The following is a 21,060-nucleotide window of genomic DNA, read 5'->3' as shown; positions in this document are numbered from 1 at the left end:
GAGCAGGCTTGATGTTTTCCAATCATCTGTGAGTGTGTAGGGGGGGCGGGAGGGGTTCTTGAGACTCCTGCATCCAAACCCTTGAATCTCCGGACATCCCTGCCATTAACAGCATGGTGATTCAGTTATCAAGCCTTTCCCTCTGCTTCCATGTTACTTCCCATCGCAACAGGCTAAGAACCATGAAAAGGGAGGTTGTGCTAAAATGATAGCATTCATTTATTTTACTTCAGAAACTGTGATGAACCTGGTAAGCAGGAAATGACCTCATCTAACAACCCTGCACAACCCCTTCCCTTGACTATGTGTGTGGAGGGGGCCTAGAAACATGGAAAGACCCTGATCTGGGATGTGCCCTGGTTCTTGGGATAACGGCAACGGCATGTCAAGCCAGGAGCAGCAAGGAAGCTGGTTGCATGGAGAAACACTGTGTACTCCAAGGAACTGTGTAGCTCAGGTGTGACTGCTAGGTGCAAGTTTGTGTGGGACTTGTGAGGAAGCAGCAGAGACTAGGCAGGAAGCCAGTACAGAGGGGCCTCAATGAAAGAGATACCACTAAGTGATCCTGGCTTGGAAACCTGCAAGTTCCTATTTACTTTGAATAGAAGACTGGGCTGAAGAGGGCACCCCAGGCACTAAGCCTGAAGACTCTGAACTCTCTACTGGACTGCCCCAGCGGCCCAAATAAGAACTGCTATTGTTTACTTTGAGTTGTAAGTGTTTAAGCCTCCATATCAAGGGTATTTGCAATCTTTGCTTTTCTTGCCATCCCTGGGAAAATTCTCTCTTTAGCTAAGTGTCTGCATGGTTATTAGAATCCATCTGTACTAGTTCTTAGGGGGCTAGCAACTGAATCACCATCAGTGCTTGCCTCCAAGTTACACTGGCACCCCACTAGTACCTTAGAAGTAGTGAACCAGTCATCAAGCATTTAACTAGGTCAGTCAGAGTATTATGGGTTGAGTGGACTTGTAGGCTCTAAAATTTTACATTATTTGGTTACTGAGTGCAGTTATGTGAAAAAAAATCTACATTTGTAAGTTTCACTTTCACAATAAAGCAATTGCACTACAGTACTGGTATGAGGTGAATTGAAAAATACTGTTTCTTTTGTTTGTCATTTTTATGTGCAAATATTTGTAATCGAAAGTAATATAAAGTGAGCACTGTACACTTTGTATTCTGTGTTGTAATTGAAACCAATATATTTGAAAATGTAGAAAAACATCCAAAAATAGTTCATAAATGTCAGTTGGCATTCTATTGTTTAACAGTGTAATTAAAACTGTGATTAATTATGATTATTTTTTTAATCACAATTAATTTTTTTGAGTTAATCGCGTGATTTAACTGCGATTAATCAACAGCCCTAAAATTAATACATTTCAAAGTGAACTAGTTGAAAAACAGTTTTATTCCTTTCTATAGTAGGAGGAAAGTAGCTCTTTGGATTGCTTGCTTTGGGTGTCAGTGACCTTATCAGTGCTTTTAGGAGAAACACAGAGACCTGAACTCAGGCCTTGGCAAGCTAAGCTTTGTTCAGTTCACCTTCAAAGAATGCTCATGGCCAGAAAAGTAACTCTGTCAATATGATGTCATTTTGGTCACTGTATTAGCTCCCTTGGGGTCTTCAAGAGATATCTACTTACTCAGCTGCCAAAATAATTTTTCACTACAGTTAGGACTGCAGAGTCAATGCAGCTACTGAAGAGCAAACTGGATCTTTTTCTGTTTCATGCATCACTAACAACATTATTAGTGATGTTCCAGTTGCAGAATCTTTTTAATGACAATGATGCACAAGAAGAAGCAGGAAAAACATAGCTCCAGATCCCATTTCTATGGAGCCACTTAGTAATACCAAAATTTACATTTTCAGGTAAACCCCTGGTTTTATAGGTGCAGTGGTACACACGGTGAGAGTGGTGTTTTATTATTTTGTTAGGTGCATATGCACAGAGAATTTGGCTCTACACATTCAAATGTACATCTTAAGGTCACAGTGGAAAGTTTTCATTAGTAAATTACAGTTCAGCAAGCTCATATTTATCTAGCTTTAATTTCCAAATTTAGGCCTAATTGTGATCTGCCCTTGTGCAGTTCCACAAAGTTTGGAGAGTGAACCAGAAGCAGAAACAGTGAATAAAGACTGCTTGGTCTTTACTTCTTCCAGGAAGCAAAACACACGGAGAGGGACAGAAGGAGATGAGACCATGATTCAACTCTCTCTTTCCCCAGACCTGGGCATGGAGCTGGGCTGGTGCACCAGAAAGAGAAGGGGCAATCTGTACCATCCTTATAGATGAAACAGAGCGTACACCCCTTGGGCTGACTAAGAAGGCCTGCAGGAGACGGTGCATCCTTAGGCCCCAGGCACACCTCTCTTGGTCATTCCTCAGAGTGGCGCGGCTATGTGCTGTCCCCTATTTTGGACTGTATGAAAAATCACAAATTGTAGCCTCTAGGAAGCATCTGAAAGTAGCCAACCAGTGATAAATATGACAAATCCCTACAAGCAAGGCCTGTTCCTGCTACGGCACAAAATGGAGTTTGGCTTGAGTGCACTTCTAGTTACATTGTGAAAGAATCGGTTTCAGCACAGCCCTAACCAATGATCCCCCGTTGAATTAAATGCAGTTCACGCTGTTCGAAACAGCAAACTGAGTGTAACTGAGTGCATTTGAAACTATTTCTCCTGACCAGTGATTTAGGGGTAATTTACTAAAACACTGAAATAATATCAAGTAAAGAAAGGGACCTCAGAAGGGAATATTGCTCCAACAAATCATGCTAGAAATACACAGTTGCCTCAAGGTCAGCATACAGAACTGATCCAATGATTTTAATTACTTCAGCACAGGGAATCATGGGAAACTTTCTCAAATATTTTCTTTTCTTTAAAAGCTATGTTTTACCATTGCTTTAGTGGGTCTGGTAAATAAAGCCAGCTCACCTAGTGCTGAAATTGACAGCGCTGAAATCAAATTATTATTATATTTATATAGTGTTGTACATATACAGTGTTTTCAAACACAGATGAGTCACATTCACTAGCCATGAAATGAGAATTTACACAACATTTTACTCTGTAAACTAAGGGCCAGTGCCATGGTGGCATGTCTTATAGTGCAGCCATGCTCTAGAACTTCCAGCCAACCTTTAGACTTTCTAAGTGGCTACTCCCTTTTAATGTGCAGAAATGAAATATTTAAACGTGATCCCAAAAGAAATGTATTTGTTTCACTGTTCTCCTGTTTGGGCCTGATCCACCACAATAAATCTGAACTCTGAACTGTGGAGCCTTCACAAGGCTGATGTGCTTGCTCTGGCGCAGGCTGAGCTATTCAACTGACAGAGACGCTGCACATACCTTTCCCCAATTATGAAGTTGTCCAGGGACAAAAAACTTCCCGCTGTTTAGTTTAGGGCTCATAATGATCCATGCATTTTTAAATCCTAGAGTATGTAAAATCCCTCCCTTCCCATGAACATTGCCAATCTCACAAGAAAGGGAGAGATGATTTCTATCTAATCTGGAATTTATAGGAAGGAGATGTTCTCTGGGGCTTAAATTGGGAGAAGCTTTTAAGTTCTGTTTAATTCTTAAGGTCTCTGATCAGTGGTGATCCATGGAGTACTGAGTCCCATATAGCTCAGGAGCTGAGGAGGTTGCCACATTCTTAAAAAGTGATCCCTCCCAGTGACAGGGGTGAAGCATTGCATTCTGCTGTTGCTTTCATAGAAACATAGAATATCTGGGTTGGAAGGGACCTCAGGAGGTCATCTAGTCCAACCCCCTGCTCAAAGCAGGACCAACCCCAACTAAATCAACCTGTCATGGGAGAAGTGGTTGTGGAGGAATTAAGCAACAGATGCAGGTTCAAACCAGTTCTCATTTTTGTCCGACCTGGTTTATACCTAAGCCCACAATTTTTTTTTCCTGGTGAGGTTTGGTTTCTTCCTACCATAAATGAAAAGAAGCTCAGTAGACATGAAACCTACAGAGGGGGTGCTGGACAGCACAGAGTAAATTCTGTCAGCTTCAGCTTGGGTTTGAAATAGATAGACATGGGCAAAGAATCCTGAAATGCATATAAATGAGAAGCAGGACAAAGATCGCTGAGATGCTTCCCAGATGTGTTCGTGAGTTTTGTGATATGGGCTGGGCACTCATTAGTGGGAATTGGAATGAGACCAGAAATTCATTATCTGTAGCCAGCTAAAGAAAGTATTAATGGTAAGGGCCTTCTGTCACCACTTACCTGGGCTGGATTTACAGCAAATAATTTTAAAGTGAAAGAGTCTACATCCCACTGTAAGGGACTGGCTTTGTGTATGTGCATGCGTTGCCTTTTACTGGCCAAACAACAGAGGAAAATGAGGGATACCACTATTATTACTCCAAACCAAGGGACATCTTTTGCAGACACAATAGAGGCCTGCATATCTGGAGCTGAAGGAGCAGAATTCTAGACACAGCTCCATAGGTTGTGTGCATGTGATTTACATTGTCGTTGCATCTGTTCTCTGCAGCGCATGGATTTGTAATGTCAGTTACAGGTTGTTGAGGATATTTACTTACTTATCTGTACATTGCTCTGAGATACTTAGCTATATTACCTTATATGTTTGGGGTTAGAAATTTACATGTTCAACACTTGGCCATTTCTTTCAAGGCTACCATCATCAAGATACGAACTACTATTAATTTTCACAGACATGTGTGTATTAATTACAATGAGTGAACACATTGTCCTGTGCAAATAAATTAAATCCAGTTCAAATTTAGGATCTCAAGAGATCAAACTTAGGTCCTAATACACACCCATAAATAAAGCTAGTAATGTGTGCAAGTGGCGGCAGGATCGGGTCCCTAGTATATAAAAGTGCCATAAACATTGGAAAGAAGTGACCAAGAAGATATGAATGATAAAATACATACCCCAGCCCAAGAGGTAATACCAGTGCAAACGCTGCTCTTCAGCAAATACTGCCACCACAATTAGAGTGTGAAGATATATGCCTTCGCAGAGCATCCAGAAGTAGTTACAACCGAGCATGTACTGGTGAAAAAACTGCAGCACCTTGCAGCTTACCTGTCAGAGAAATTGGAGAGTAGTAAACTGCAGATCTGGGCAGACAATGGCTTACAAACTGTATCCAAGCAGGCAAACAAAATATCAGTGCTAAGCTTCAAGACAACTTTTCCTAGCATTCGCTAGATTTCTTCAGCGAATGTCATTGACAGGGCTATAACATATTGATAAATCAGAAAAATGGAGTCAAGGTATCTCATAATTGATAAAAATCAGGTGCTAACAGCAAAATTCGAGAAAGCATGATCTGGTAAAACCACACTTCAAAACATTTTCAGCCTATGAGTTTTAGAATTGAAGTCTGGGCTTTTTAGAAAAAGCTGTTTACAAGTTCTGTGCAGAAGAGATAAACAACTGAGTCCACCAAAATGTCTAAATCAGCTCTTTTCTTTTACATTTATTCAAATCATTACAAGCTATAAAAGCTCTCCAGTTTGATTTTATAACTAATAATCCCCCAAAATGTATACAGGGGATGGACCATATTTACAGGTGTGTCTACACTTAGAACGCTACAGCGGCACAGCTGTGTGCTCCAGTGTAGACGCTACCTACTCTGAGAGGAAGAGTTTTCCTATTGGCATAGATCTTCCACCTCTCTGAGAGGCAGTAGCTAGGTTGACAGAAGAATTCTTCCATCGACTTAGCGCTATCTATATGGGGATGTAGGTTGGCTTAATGACGCCATTCAGGGGTGTGGATTTTTCACATCCTTCACTGATATAGTTAAACTGACCTAATTTGCTAGTGTAGATCACACCTAGAGCTCTTATTCACCGCCTACTGAGTATGAACTGCTATTGGAGTCAGTGAGAGTTTCTCCTGGTTAATGTCCCATAAATGCTGATGAGGGCCTCTAAAGGCATATGCAGTGTTGCTGTACTTTCCACTGCTCTTACAGAAGCCAGAAACATGAGGAAAAAAGGAGAGGTGTTTACAAAGGGCCAGACTGTGCCCAGCTCCCGTGCCACTTTCCAAAAAGGAAGGTGTGAGGATTCTCTCACCAGGGAGAAGTTAAGCATAACTGCAATCCTTGCACTCGCTTGAGCACAAGCCCTGCATAAGGCCATTGCTACTAGAAACCTGAAATGGGGCCATGGCCATTGTCTCACAGGTTGTAGAGGGAAACCGGACAAGTCCAGTTGTCTACCATTTTCTGCCTACCTGACAAAGTTCCAATGGTGTGGAGTAACTCTGTATCTCTCCCTAAATGGGTTAGTGTCAATAAAGCACAATCAAGCTGAGAGGATTGAGCAGGACAAGGCCAGTTGCCTTTAGATTTCAAGTTCTCTACAAATCATATCTTATTGCCACTGGGTATGAGGAGAATTCTGTTTATATACAGAGGGGCTCCTTGCATCTCAACATGCAAGGAAGTTTTGAGGATGCAATGGGCTAGGCTGTTGCTGTGGTGTCTGCTGGAATCCACTGGCTTGTGGCAGGGAAGCACAGGAGCCGGAACACCAAGACTGCAGTAGTGACTGTGGAGTGACAGCTGCCATTCTGTAGCTGAAAGAGCAGATTCCTTCCCATTTACTTCTGTCAAGCTCCCCAGGGCACAGCCTGATTATTTGGGCTGTGAGGCGGGTTTAGGCTTTATTTGCCTCTTTAGCGTCAAAGGAGCCATTTTTTTCTGTCACACAAGCAGAGTAGTGTACATATTATCTCTCTCTGGAGGACTCGGCCTGCTCCTCCTTGCTAAAAAGGCTGGTTTTATCACTCCTTGAAACTGTCTTTGCTTGCTATAAAGTACACACATTTACTTCAGAGTGGTAGCCGTGTTACACATTTACTTGCGTTTCAATATCTGGGTGTGAATTTCAAGGCTTAGGAAAATGCAGAGCTGACAGAATTAACTTGCAGGGCTGACTTTATTTTTATCATTTCTTTTTCCACTTCCTACACAGGCAGACGAGGAAGTTCATAATTTTCCACGGTGCGGCTGAGTAGTTTTGACAAAGCGCGCAGACAGAGGAGTAGGATATAATACAAATGTTTTGTATGAAAAGAATAAAATCCTGTTTTTTATATTGGCAAATGCGCTCATTATGGTGCTTAATTGCGTCTCATATTGTTTTTCACAAGTCTGGGTCAATATGTGCCATGCCTCAGCCCTTAGCATGTGCTGAATATAGCCTGTCAGCTGGGGGCCAACCTTTCTCCATTCACTTCTTATTGATTGCTCATCCGCTTGAGCATTGCCTTGGCTGACAGGCACACAGAGCTTTGCAAAGATTGCTGTTGAATCTTGTTGGCATTTTACCTGACATAAAGTAACTATGCCAAGGTCTAAAATGTCAGTGAACTTGTGTGGTGAACTCATCGCTATCTTGCAGACAGAGGGACCAAGACGAGCATATCTTTTACATCTGGCCAGTGACAGCCAAGCAGTCCCTCAAGTGTTGGAAGGCACCAGCTTGGCACCTTCAGACACACATTGTATCTAGCAGCTATTATGAATCATGGTAATTGTCTGAGAGTGCCGCCTTAAGGCACAGTGTCTGCTGTGTGAGTATTGAACGGTCATGCACAGGGTGCTCCTGTCCCACGTTAAACACCAGACTGTGTAAGGCCACTCCACTTGGTAGTGCTGACGAGTCAATTGGCAATGGCTGAGGTTTGGGAGAGGAAGAAATGATTGGTAGATGCTGCCTGATGTTTTCTGGTCAGCCATTGCCAAATCAACAATTTTGTATTTCCCATCTGAAATGGTAATGAATCTCAAGTTCATTGCACTGTGAATGGCAGCTGTAGTTGCCTTTTTCCACCAGGTATATGTCCACACTTGTAGAGTAATTTGACCAAAATCAGTCATTGACATAATTTTCTCTTCACATGTAAGATCTAACTCACACATAAGCACAGTGCAAATTTCATGGACACTAACTGTATTTATTTCCCTGATGCAACACTTCTCAAGCTTCATTTTCTTTATATTTTATTTCCCCTATCCCAAACAATTAAAGTTTGTAGCTTTTAAAATTAAATTCTGTACCTATCTGACAAGCTAATTCCCACACACCCATATCAATTTATGGCTTCTTTGAGGCACTTAGTCACTAGATATGCAATAGGTTTAAGGAAACTATCAGGCTAGGCATGAGGGATGAGTTTGATTACAGTGGATCACATCTCATTAATTTGAGAATAAATTCAAAAAGGTTGGCTTGAGTGGTTTAAACCTGGCAATCCATCAAGATTGATCATGTTTAATGAACATTATTCAAAACATGGAGCAAATCAGTTTTTGCTTGTGATGAACAAAACAGTACAGCATCTTTCATTTGTGTACAAGTGGCGTCATGGAATTTGTGTGTAACAGCTACAGTCACAAGCAGCGTTTTTCTAAGTCCTTGTCAGTTCTATTAATGTGAAAGAAAAAAAAACGAATGCTGAAGAAGAATTTACATTATATTGTCAGGCACAGTTACCAAGTCATTTGCCATGTTATTAAAGAATGCTGACAAATATAGAAGCACTGTATCCACACAGATTTGTCTGAGCTATGAAAAACCATGCCTGCTCCAAACTAGGTCTCTGTAAAGTGTTTATGTTACTGTAACAGTTATATTGAAACTGCAAAAAGTTAAAGGAACAACTCTTCCACCATTTACATGCCTGATAACTTTGACTTGCATAATTAATTTAAAAAAGTAATTTAATGTGGCTCTGTCACATGTTACACTCAAGTTACTTAGGCCAGGCCTACACTACAAACTGACATCAGTATCACTATGTCACTATGAAAAATCCACACCCCCAAGCGACACAGTTATACCAACCTAACTCCTGGTGTAGCCAGCGCCGTGTTGATGGGAGATCGTCTCCTGTCAACACAGCTACTGCCTCTTGTGGCGGTGAATTAATTACACTGATGAGATGAGCTCTCCCCTTTGCATACTAGCATCTTCACTGAAACGCTACAGTGGCACAACTTCACTGGTGCAGCTGTGTTGCTGCAGCATTTTAAGTGTAGATCTGCCCTTAGAGTATAAGCTTTTGGGGACAGGGACTGTCTCCTTGTTATGAGTCTGTAAAGAGCCTAGCACAATTGGGCCCTGGCTTCTAGCTGAAACCACAAAAAAAATTACAGCAATATTATATTATTATTATTAATATTAATAATCATAAAATATTCTGCTATCTAAAACCCACACATTTCTTGGAGACATTTCCAGCTACAATACATAACTGAAATAATGCAGGGGATACAGAAACTGCCTGGAACATCCCTACATGCGTAATTCATATATCTTCTCTTACACATATCTGTACAATCAGATTTTAGCAAGACAAGCCAGAGGCTGGATTTTGTGGTGCTCTCAAGGTCTATAGCCCTGATCCTGCCAGAAGATCCATAGCAGAGCTCCATTCAGAGATTTCATGGGGGTTCCGCTCATGTGGATCATCTTGCAGGACTCAGACATAAGATATTGCATTAAACTGCAAGTTACATTTTATCTGTTCCTCTGTTAATACAAGGGCACTTGCTCATATATACTTGACACTTCTCAGACATGACTTTCCATACCACCTGATCACCTCTGAATAAAAACCACTATTCAAGAACTAACCATTAATTATTATTACTATATTATTGTCAGAATCCATGAGGACTACACACAATAGCATAACACCATGAAATATCATATAAAATGAATCAGTTTGATACTAGACAGATTTTTCATACCTTCTCAGTAGTTTGGATGAATGGGGCAAACTTTGGTCACAGTTTTGGACACAGCTGAAGAAAGTCTCATTGATTTCCTGCCTTCCCTCCCTCAGAGCCATTCCCTACAGTGTTCAGGGGGTCAGGCTGACCTGGAGATCTGGCGTTTCTACCTCCCTGGGCCAGCTTTGAATAATCTAGTTCTAAGAGTATTAGAGCAAGTGCTGACTGCACAGAATAAAACCTCTGACTTCTAATTCCCTCTCTGTTTATTTGTGATCACTCTGGGTGCGCACACAATTTAAGTTCAAACAATTTCAGAGAAACTGCTCCGTGACAATGAGCCAGACAAGGTTATTATTTTTATATTAAGCCATCTCTGTGGGCCAGATAAAGTCAAAAGTTCCAAATTTGCCTCAGTTTGTTTTAAAGAGAAATAAACGTATCAGATCCTCACTCGGGGGTCAGTCAGTGCAGTTCCATTGACTTCAGTAGAGCTCTCCTGATGTAAACTAGCTGACGATCTGCCCCATTGCATAGTTGTACTGACTGCTGCAGTAGCTGTATGTGATTTATTATCTGCATTCAGTTTGAAGGCAATATTTTCTCAGACATTCTTATTTAGCATTAAAAGGGAGTGTGGTTGGGTTTCAACTACTGAGCTGCCTCATATTTTTTTCTGGTTATTAGATTATTATTCTAGGAAAGTATCCTTAAATTCCAAGTATCCATATTTTGGACAAATAAGCAGTAAAGGACTTTTCCAAAGTAACGTTATGCTAAGCAGTGTGACTCAAAAAAACCAGCTATCAGAACGCATCATACCTGCTCATATGTCAGTACCTATTTCAGAAGTTTATGACTCACCCATTAAAACATATTCCAGTCAGAAATATGGCACACAGGCTCTCAGACTAAGATGGATGTTTTAATATACTTTTTTTAAATTTAAATTTAAAAAACAAAATGGACACAGCTCAGAGGTACACTGCATTCTGCGTAGCTCAGGGATATAGTATGTAAAATTTTAAAAGGGTACAATTTTCAAAAGTACCTACATGATGTAGGATCCTAAGTCTCATTTTCAAAAATTACTTAGGAACTTACCCTAAATCTCATTGAAAGTAGAATAGGAATTAAATTTCTAAGGGACATATGTGTAAAGGTAATTGGGCTCCTAAAGGTGCAGGTTTTCAAAAGGCACCTAGGTGCCTAAATCCCATAGGTGCCTAAACACTTCTGAACATCCCACTAGGTGCTAGTTCCATACAGAGAATTAGGTGTCTAACTTCCATGTAGGCACCTAAATCCAAAATTTAGGTCTCTAAACCCCAACTCAGCTACCACCTAACCTTTAGGTGCCTGAAGTCCCTAGGCACTCAGATTTCTGTGTTAAAGTCTCCACGGCACCTGAAAAGCTGTAAGTGGGCATGCACAAAGCCACCTCAATCCTGAAGCCTAGGTGGCTAGATCCTGCCTAATTCCCAGTGGAATCCTCATACTAGGAATCTCCCCTACCCCCCATCTCGCCTGTGGGGCCCAATCCAGTGGCTGCACTCAGAAGCTGCCTAATAGATCTTCGCACAAAATACTGGTGGGGGTGCCCCAACCTTATAACCTTTAGTGGTTAAAGCACTCACCCATGAAGACCAGGGTTCCAATAATCAATGATCAAGAATTGATCATCAATAATTAATCAATAACCAAAATTTAATATGGTTTGAAATGATCAAATAATTAGAGAGAACTTGCCTAAGTCAGAATGATTGAATGTATTAGAAAGTTAGAAATCAGAACAGTGCCTAACAGATATAGGCCTCATAGTTACCAAAATCTGGAGAACCAGCCCTCCCAGTGATGACAAGATGATCCCAGTCGTGGTTCTGAAAATGGTATACAAATTGACATTCTTACAGCACCCCCCCTTTTACAGTTTGGTTCTATTATTTCCTCATTTACAGATACATTATATTTTTAGCACATTTTCTGATACATTTCAGACATCTGTTATTTACTTAGATCTTTTTGGTAAGTCCATCAAATTTTGCTAACTTAAGCATCTGTTCCTGCATCTTAGGACATAGCTAAAAATAATATTCCTTACTTAACATTTCTTGTGCTGATAAGTTTTAACAGGCTAGCATTTAGCTCTTCTTAGCATGACTCCCAAAGCGTCATAGAATCATAGGACTGGAAGGGACCTTAAGAGCCCTAATCCTGGTCATCTAGTCCAGTCCCCTGCACTCATGGCAGGACTAAGTATTATCTAGACCAGGTGTTCGTCTAAACCTGTTCTTAAAAATCTCCTGTCTCTAGCTCTGCTGCTCGTTTTATATGGCGATCCTGCAGCCTCTCTGATTGGGAGCCCTTTGCAGCCTCTCTAGGCTGCTCGGAGGACTTAGCTCCATTGCTCCTTTCTTGGGATGGTTGTGGTAGGACCGTAAGGCCTCCAACAAGGGGCTTCTGAACCTAATCCACCCTGTCACAGACACTCATTGAAAGAAATCTTGGAAAGGAGCATAGGACTGGAATGGGCATCCTGGGCCATCAAATCCAATCTCTGCTACTGCTGACTACACTGTCATATAATTCCATTAATACATTTATCAAGCTCCATTTTCAAAGGAGCCCCACTCTTCCTGTTGAAAGGCTGTTCCAGAACCTCATTCCGCTGATGGTTAGAAACCTTCTAATTTCTAGCTTAAATTTATTCTTGGCCAATTTATACCCTTTTGATCTTGTGCTAACATCATCCTTTAGCTCAGTGGTTCTCAAACTAGGACCACCGCTTGTTCAGGGAAAGCCCCTGGCAGGCCAGGCCAGTTTGTTTACCTGCCACGTCTGCAGATTCGGCCAATCACAGCTCCCAGTGGCTGCGGTTCGCCGCTCCAGGCCAATGGGGGCTGTGGGAAGTGGCGGTAAACAAACCAGCCCCGCCCACCAGGGGCTTTCCCTGAACAAGCGGCGGCCCTAGTTTGAGAACTCACTGCTTTAGCTTAAATAGCTCATCAAGGAACATCATGTTTGTTGTGATTTATCAGATTCTTGACATTTATGCCTCAATGTAACATTTTTAAGTGTATTGCTTTTATAGTTGCAGAATCATAAAATAATTCAGAGTCATTAAAGGCCCCCCTGCCTGTAATGGCTTTGCTTTGAAAGATCAGATGAAAGTTTATGAAAGGCAATCTAACCCACAGAATGCACTCAGCACCACCTTCACTCCCAGGTCAACTGTTAGTATTTGCGCTAATTAACCTAACATTTAAGCATGATGTGATGGGCAACTCTGATTTTGTCATGCATGTGTTGTTCAGGGCAAATGATATATAATCTACTTGGTATTCTGCTTTTTAGAATAGCAAGTAGGCTGCAGAGTTAAAAGAAGTCCAAGGTCACCTCCTGTAATAACAATAATTAGATATTCCTGTCACTTATGTACACATCTGAAATAAGATACTTGCTTCCTTCAAGTCTCTTAGCTACTGGGAGAGATAAAGAACTCCACATTGCTCAGATCTCTTGAGATTAATCAAAAAGAAAGGGGCAGGTGAGTAAACATCTCAATAAAGCACAGAGAACTTGATTAGTGTCAGAGTCCATTCAACAATCACTCCACTCCACTTAACAGTTGCAGCCTCGCAAGGACTCACTACTCAGTCCATACAAAGGTTAAAATAAGTATAGTTTCTCTAGTGTTTGATAAGAGTGTCAGGATGGATGAGGTAGAAAACAGACTTCACATCACTGCCAAAGTTCTGGTTATGTGAGTTTAGTGGACCTGTTAAAAATAGAGCAAGTGAGAAAAGATACATAATGGAAAATTTGTAGTAACGGTTCTCTTTCTTAGATGGCAGAAATGTGTAAGAATGACAAGACTGGTGACACGGGATAGGCAGCTGATACTAAAAGCAGGTTATCCTGGTCTGATTAGTATAGTTATCAGAATGCAAGTGCTGATGGATGAGAGCTAGCTGGCTTAGGAACAATTCAGAGAAGACTGTGGTAATGCTCAGAGGTTTGGATAAGCAATCAGATAAAATGGTAAATTAAATCAACACTGTTGATTGAAGGTCTGTTCCCTCTGTTTATTGCTCAAGTTTGCAATTTGGGGATTGTGTTAGCGCCACAGTGGCTTCTGAATGTTCAGATGGCAGCTGTGGTCGAGACTGTTGTTTTCACCTATACCTGGCAGGAAAGGTGCAGCCTTTCTCTCAGAAGTTGCTAGAGTTCTCCACGCCTTTATCACTTTATGATTAGACACTACAATGCACTTTACATGGGGCTACAACATAAGATCATTTAGAGTTACAATTTATGGAGAAAGTGATTAGGATGTTACGACCGCAGCGCTATTGGATCCATACTGGTTTCTCATTAGATGTAGATGGAATATCAAATGTTGTTTTGACAAAGAATGATTTTGGACTTGGCTACCTGAAAGACATTCATAGACCATTGTGATAATCTAGTCTGACCTCCTGTATAACACAGACCATTGAACTTAACACAGGTCATGGAATTTATGAGAGAGAACATAATCTCTCTCTTTGTGATATTAGGGTAGTTGAGATCTACAGAGATGACTGAACTAAGACTCTGCCTTAGGAGACAATTCAGTAGGAATACTCAAAGTAAGGCCTGCAATGGTAAGGTAGTAGAATCTGGCCCAAAATAATAGCCTTGCTCTTAAACCACCCCCAACCCCAATTATTTTCTTTTTTTCTCCCCAGCTATCAGCTAATTAATTTAGTATTGCCTTTCTATGGAAAAAGCATCCCTAATACTTTTCTTGAGAAAGTCTGAATCTTTCTCATGAAGGGTAGCTGCATGATATGTTTTCAAGCTGAATTCAACAGTTGTATGCGTGACACTGAATATTAATGCTCTTTACTGAAGTTCTGTTCTGCTGCAAATGGACTTTTATCATTAATACTTGGATCCTACAGGTTGCATATGGCTGGTCATGATGTCACTACTTGGCATGGAATTGCTACCTGAAAAGGGAACTTGATACTGATGGGGTGAAATGTAACTCTAAATTTGCTTTTATATACAAAAGTTATGAAGAAATCAACAAGAATATAAAATCTTGGGGATAAATGAGAATTACTGCTTTCTTTTTATGCTGTTTAATCCTTTACCAATCTGTCTTCAAAAATGAATGAAAATATTATTCCACCCAGGGAAACAGTGCATTCATTTTTAATAATACATTCATACATGAGGGAGAAAATACATTCTTTTTGTTTTCAATATGTCAATTCGGTATTCACGCTGCATCTTCATCAGCGCTAATTGTATTAAGTCTAAGGTAACAGGGATAATTGTTCATTCCTAGGATAAACTATGAGAGGCTGACTAGGATGACTCACCACTGAGTTACTCCAGTTTTATGCGAATATAGTTCCAATGAATTCAGTCACACTAGAGTAAAACTGGAGGAATGCAGTGGTGCATTAGGCCTCGAGTTTACTGTTGGCAGACACTTCCTTTGCAAATGACCCTCCATTAATGTTAAGCAACAGAGGCAAACTAATAGCTCTTGAAGAAATTCTACATTCAGGCCACCTCATAATACATAACTGAGGCCTGCTGTGGGAAGAATGGGTCATGACACAATGGGAGCCAAATCCTGCCTTCCCTCCATGAGCACAGTAGGCCCTTAGTGCAGTCTAACCATTGTGGTTTGGTTGTGCTTGAAGGGAGAAGCAGAATAGAAGCAGAACAGAACTCTACCTGCATGCCACAGAATCCTGCTCTGCAGCACCTGCCTCTGTGGCTGTTTGGAAGGTGGGGGCTGTGCAGAACAACCCATACAGGGGGAATCTGGGCCAGCAGCCACCATTACTACTGGAATGTAGTTGCGGCTGTGCTGGTCTCATGGGGTAGAGAAGGATTCTCTTCCCTCGACGCCTATGGAGGTATCCTTCACATAACGTTAACTCGCACTTTACACATGGGACCAGAGTGTGGTCCTAGGCATGAAAGATTCCCCAGTGTTCTGAGACACCAGTGTAGAAGGGCATTAGCTGTTACACAGCTAGACTGTGGCTTTTAAGCCACAGCTCCTAGGGCAGCATGATCTCTTTGGTGCTACTCTTTGTGCACAGGGAGAATGCAGCATGCTCCATCGAAGGGGAGGTCAGTGGAATAGATTGCTCCTCTTGGTGTGTCAGCCCTGCTTTGTGGGCCAGGACCCTGCCCCCTTCAAGTTCTGCTATGAACAGCTCCCGTGCAGTCACACAAGCATGTGGGATGCTTCCTCCCGGATTGTATGGTTGCACAGATACCACTCCCAACCTGAGCCATAATGATGAGGAAGCACAGGGCAGGGCTCAGATTGGTAAGGACACTGTGGTATCTTTAACTTAAAATCTCCTTAGTTTAACAATATTTTAAGTGGGTTTATTTTCCTGCTTCGTTTAGGAATGGGAATCAGCTGTTTACAAATAATTCTTACAAGGAGGTTCACAACAACACCAGTTCTCATTCTGAAAGATGGTGCCAGCATTTGTTGTGTCAGGAAAGAAACATGCACCACTGAAATACATGCTACTCTTCTACACCTACAAAGGCTAATTAAAAACAGGCTCGCTGTCACTGGGGATATGGGACCAATGGCAGCCTACAAGTCCTGATTCATCAAACTCAGCTTGCAGGCTTGTCTTGGTAAACTAGCTTGGGAGAAGGAAACTAATTGGATTTGAACATCTGATTTCTACATTTCATTAGCAATTATTCTGGGGCAACTGCAAAATTAAGGCACAGATCTTCTATTTTCATTTCAAAATTAGAAAGCATAAAAAAGAGTAGCCCATTGCTCTGCCCTGCCATGCTGGAGTCTCAGCTGGAATTCCTAGGAGCAACACTTTGCTTCTTTTGCTAGCAGTGGTTTGAGTGCTGTGAAAACAGCACAGTTGGCCTCTTCGGGATGGGCTTTATATTTCTCTGCAGCAAATCCTCCTTCCTTCAATTTAAGTGTTGATAGGCTCTAAAGGGAGTCCCAGCCACTGATCCTATGGACAGGATTGGTAGGAGTGAGGTTGTGAAGCCTGGTGTGAGTTTGAAGCTGTGTAAAACGGAGTGACACAAAGCACCTCCGAATGAACGAGAAACCAAGCCAGCATGCAGTCTGTGCAGGGTAGTGGTGTTATATGCATGAACATAAACAGAGTGGCATTCACCTGTGAACTTTTCAGTCTGAACCCAAATTCTCAGCCTGACCATTTTTTCCCTCACTGCAGACAGAACAAGTCACAGTAGTTAAAGAAAACCATGGGAGACTGATCAAGGCCACCACCAGCTGTTTGATGTACGACTGAGCAAATGTCTCTGTGAGAAATGCAAAAGTGGGATTGGTAGTGCAGATTGACAAAGGTATTTAGGCACCTACAGATGCAGAGAGGTGCCTATTGGGATTGTCAAACATACCAATGTGAATTAGGCACCCAACTCCTTTTGATTTTCCTAGTCTTCTCTACATCCATAAAGGCCTGAAATCTGGTCCTTTGTTCCTCTTTTGTTTACCTTGACCAACGAAAATCAGTGAAGTCAGTTTCACCTTTGGTCATAGTTGGGTTCCTGTTCCTGTTCCTAGCTCTGCCCTACTGAGATTTCACACAAAGAAAGGGGAATGCTTATTTGTTTTAAAACGCATGTTTTTATGAGACTGGTCTCTTTTTCAAAATTAGAACTATTTCTATTTTGCTTTACAGTATTTACATTTTGAGCTAAATTTCAGATGACAGTGTTCCTTTAGGGACCACAGTCTTCCCAGACTCACACCCTATGTAAACCCACTGGTTTCAGTTGCAGTTTGCATGAGGGGAAAGTGAAAACAGAACTTAACCCGCACTGACATGCGCAAAACCTAGTGAATATTTTGCTTACAACAGCTAAAGGACACTTGTGGTTATCTTATTCACACAATTAGACCCACAGAAGTCAATTAACTGCTACAATTATAAACACAGGGCTCAATCCTGAGCTCCTCCATGACCCATTTGCATACCTCTGTCAGTGCAAAGAGACCAAATAGTTGGTGAGCTGTGGAATTCTCTGGTATAGTAGGAGATCCCTAAATGGCAAGGTGATGCACAGTCTTCCTACAGGCACCTCTCATCTCCTAGTGCAGAGGGTGTGCCAGAGGCTGGAAGAGGTGCAGTGGAAACAGGGGAGGCTCTAGCCTTTTTGCCACCCCAAGCACGGCAGGCAGGCTGCCTTCGGCAGCGTGCCTGTGGGAGGTCTGCTGGTCCCGCAGCTTCGGCATACCCGCTGCCAAATTGCTGCCAAATCTGTGGGACCTCCCGCAGCATGCCACCAAAGGCTGCCTGACTGCCGCCCTCACAGGGACCGGCAGGGCGCTCCCGGTGGCTTGCCGCCCCAGGCACGCGCTTGGGGGCTGTTGGAGCCAGTTTGTATTTTAGAACAGATCTCAGTCTGATCTAAACCATGCTGGGGTCTAAAATGGCTCTGGCTGCCCTGTAAGCAACCTGCATGGAACTTAGAAAGAGGAACAGGGATTTTAGGATGAAGAGGCATCAGGAAGTCATAGCTAGGAAAGCTAAAGTGCAGATAGAGCAGCTCTGTGAATAGTTGCTTTAATAAAGAGCCAGTTTAGTGTAATAAGAATGGAGCCCTCCCATGTTATTATCCAGCACACAGAACATGGAACAACCCCCCATACATGGAACTGCACTTCTTGATGGCTCCCCAATCTTTGCTGTGTCCAGCAGAGACTGAGCAAAGTAGAAATTTGAGGCTAACAGTGGTTATACTGAAGTTAAAAGGAATTTTACCATTTATCTTCAATGGGATCATTTTTAGCTCAGTTACTGACACAATTACATTTTTTAAATTCCTCAGGACTCCGTCAGGCCACATCAGAAAGAATCATAACTAACAAAAGGCAGAAGGTGCCTGCTGCAGTGCTAACAAGGAAGATAATAGTTACCTTCAGAAAAGAGCTACAATTATTTCTGCTTCTGCAATATTGCCCATCACCTTCATTTTCCTGGCTCTAATTCCCTGTTTATCCCTCAGGCAATAGGGTAAAGCCCATAAATCAGATTTCCTCTCCACACTTTATCATGATAGACTGTTCATTTCTTTCTGTGTCTACCCATATTTTTATACAGATACAGGAAAACCTCATCTGAGTTAAGTGATGGTGACCAGGGCCGGCGCTTCCATTAGGCGACCCTAGGCGGTCGCCTAGGGCGCCAGGATTTGGGGGGCGGCATTTTGTGCGCTCCCCATGGGGCGCACGGGAGCTTCCAGTTCTGCTCCCGTCGCGCTGCCGAAGAAGGACCTTCTGCCGACGTGCTGCAGAAAATAGTGGCAGGCAATTGAGCAGCTCAATGACTGCCGCTGTCGCCTGTGGCATTTCGGCGGAGGGTCCTTCTTTGGCGGCGCGATGGGAGTGGAACCGGAAGCTCCTGCGTGCCCCATGGGGAGCGCACAAAATGCCATCCCCCGTTTTCTGCCTAGGGCGCCAGAAACCCTGGCGCCGCTCCTGATGGTGACTCTACTTTGAATGAGTGAATGGGGAGACAATTTATGAATTCCTGCTGGTCATGATTTTTTGGTATATTATTTATACCACAATTTTGTTGTTAAAGTTTTTACCTATTGAGAATATTTGCTTTAGTGCTGTTTCACTTTCCTTTTATGCACCATTGGCAATGCTAATGCTGGACTGAAGTGGGGAAGAGGTATGTGGTTTCTCTTGGAGGCATAATTATTTCCATGCAATGCACTTGGCATGGTGTACCTCCATACCATTCCTTACACAGGGCAGACCGGCAATGCACACTCTCACCCAATCATTGGGCTGGAGACAGTTAGTGCCCAGTTAGTGCCTCTTCAAACTATGCAGGAAGGGGAGGAAACCATGTAATGCTAGTCCTGAAGAAAGCATACTGCACCCTTCTCTATGAGAGTCAGAGTGGCTGTACTTCCTGGGGACTCCGAGATGTCGTACCTGGCTGAAGAGCAATGCTCTTAGGAGTGCCCAATGGGATACCATGCCACTGTGCTGTCCTTTAGCATGGGCTCTGTCACACTGCAACAGAGTTCTAAACTTTAGACTACACTTGCCAAGACCGTTGAGTAACCAGGGGAAAACTAGTGCACAAATGTTTAAGAGATTGTACGAAACAAGGGGGAAGATACCAATATTCTCTCCCTTCTCACAACAAAGTGTTATGAAATAAAATAAAATCTCTTGGTAATTTTAAGCTTTTCCAGACTGCTTCAAATTACTCAGCCATTGGTTACGTGTGACCAAATTCAGCCCTCACATACAAACATAGAGTCCTGTGGCACCTTACAGACGTATTGGAGCATAAGTTTTCGTCAGTGAATACCCACCCATGCGTCTGACGAAATGGGTATTCACTCACGAAAGCTTATGCTTCAATATGTCTGTTAGTCTATAAGGTGCCACAGGACTCTGTTGCTTTTTACAGATCCAGACTAACACGGCTACCCCTCTGATACTTGACATACAAACATGTAACCCCAATGATTTCAATTGATACTGCAGGAATGTAATGAGGGCTGTTAAATGGTATCTGTTAAATGATTCGATTTCTCATTAACAGAAATATTGCTCCAGACTCCAGCTGTGTCTTACTCACACACACAAATCAATATTCAGAAATATAGTTGCCACAGTCATGGAATAAGACCAGTGAATGTATAAGACCACTTGAAATGATTAGAAAGCTGCAGTTCTATTTATATATTTCAAACTTTTTAATGGAAAAATCTAATTTGTTGTTCACAAATAAGTCTTGAAATTAAAACAAGGATAAATACATTTAACACTTTTCGCCATAATCAATTTTAGGGATACTATAATATATCATCATCATCATGACAAATCACAAAAGGATGTGGCCTCCCTGCAAATCAAGTGCCAGCCTGATCTATCTCTGGTAAGGAGACTAAGGTGGTATGACTGTATTTTCCATTTATGTCCATCATTGGCAATCTTGTCCTGCCACCAAAGTTTTTGGCACCTACATGATCACTGGCTCTGAGACAGCATTCCTTGACACACACACTTTGGAATTTGTTGATCTTCCATTCTTATATGCCTATACCAAGAAAGCAGCCAAAACCAAACCAGTGCTGATGGAGGTGGTTGCTGGATTCAGTTTAGAATATCCTCATTTCCAATCTTGTCCTGCCACTTGATATGGAAAAGCTGACGGATATGAAGAGAATGAAAATGTTAGTCCAGTGTTCTTTGGCCTTCCACACTTCCACACAACAGAGTTGGTATGA

At 42.0% G+C, this 21,060-nt stretch overlaps 1 protein-coding gene across 1 annotated transcript in view; it reads right to left on the bottom strand.

Moving 5' to 3' along the window:
• Positions 1-21,060, bottom strand: part of CALCR (calcitonin receptor) — a 163,966-nt gene that overhangs the window by 32,821 nt on the left and 110,085 nt on the right. Inside the window, exon 8 of the mRNA XM_045004147.1 lies at positions 4,943-5,096. Coding sequence (XP_044860082.1) covers positions 4,943-5,096 — 154 coding nt within the window. The remainder of the gene's footprint in view (positions 1-4,942; positions 5,097-21,060) is intronic.

This window comes from Mauremys mutica, chromosome 2, assembly GCF_020497125.1.
Source record: "Mauremys mutica isolate MM-2020 ecotype Southern chromosome 2, ASM2049712v1, whole genome shotgun sequence".
In the NCBI taxonomy this organism is placed as follows: Eukaryota; Metazoa; Chordata; order Testudines; family Geoemydidae; genus Mauremys; species Mauremys mutica.
This window is presented reverse-complemented; position numbering and strand designations above follow the sequence as displayed.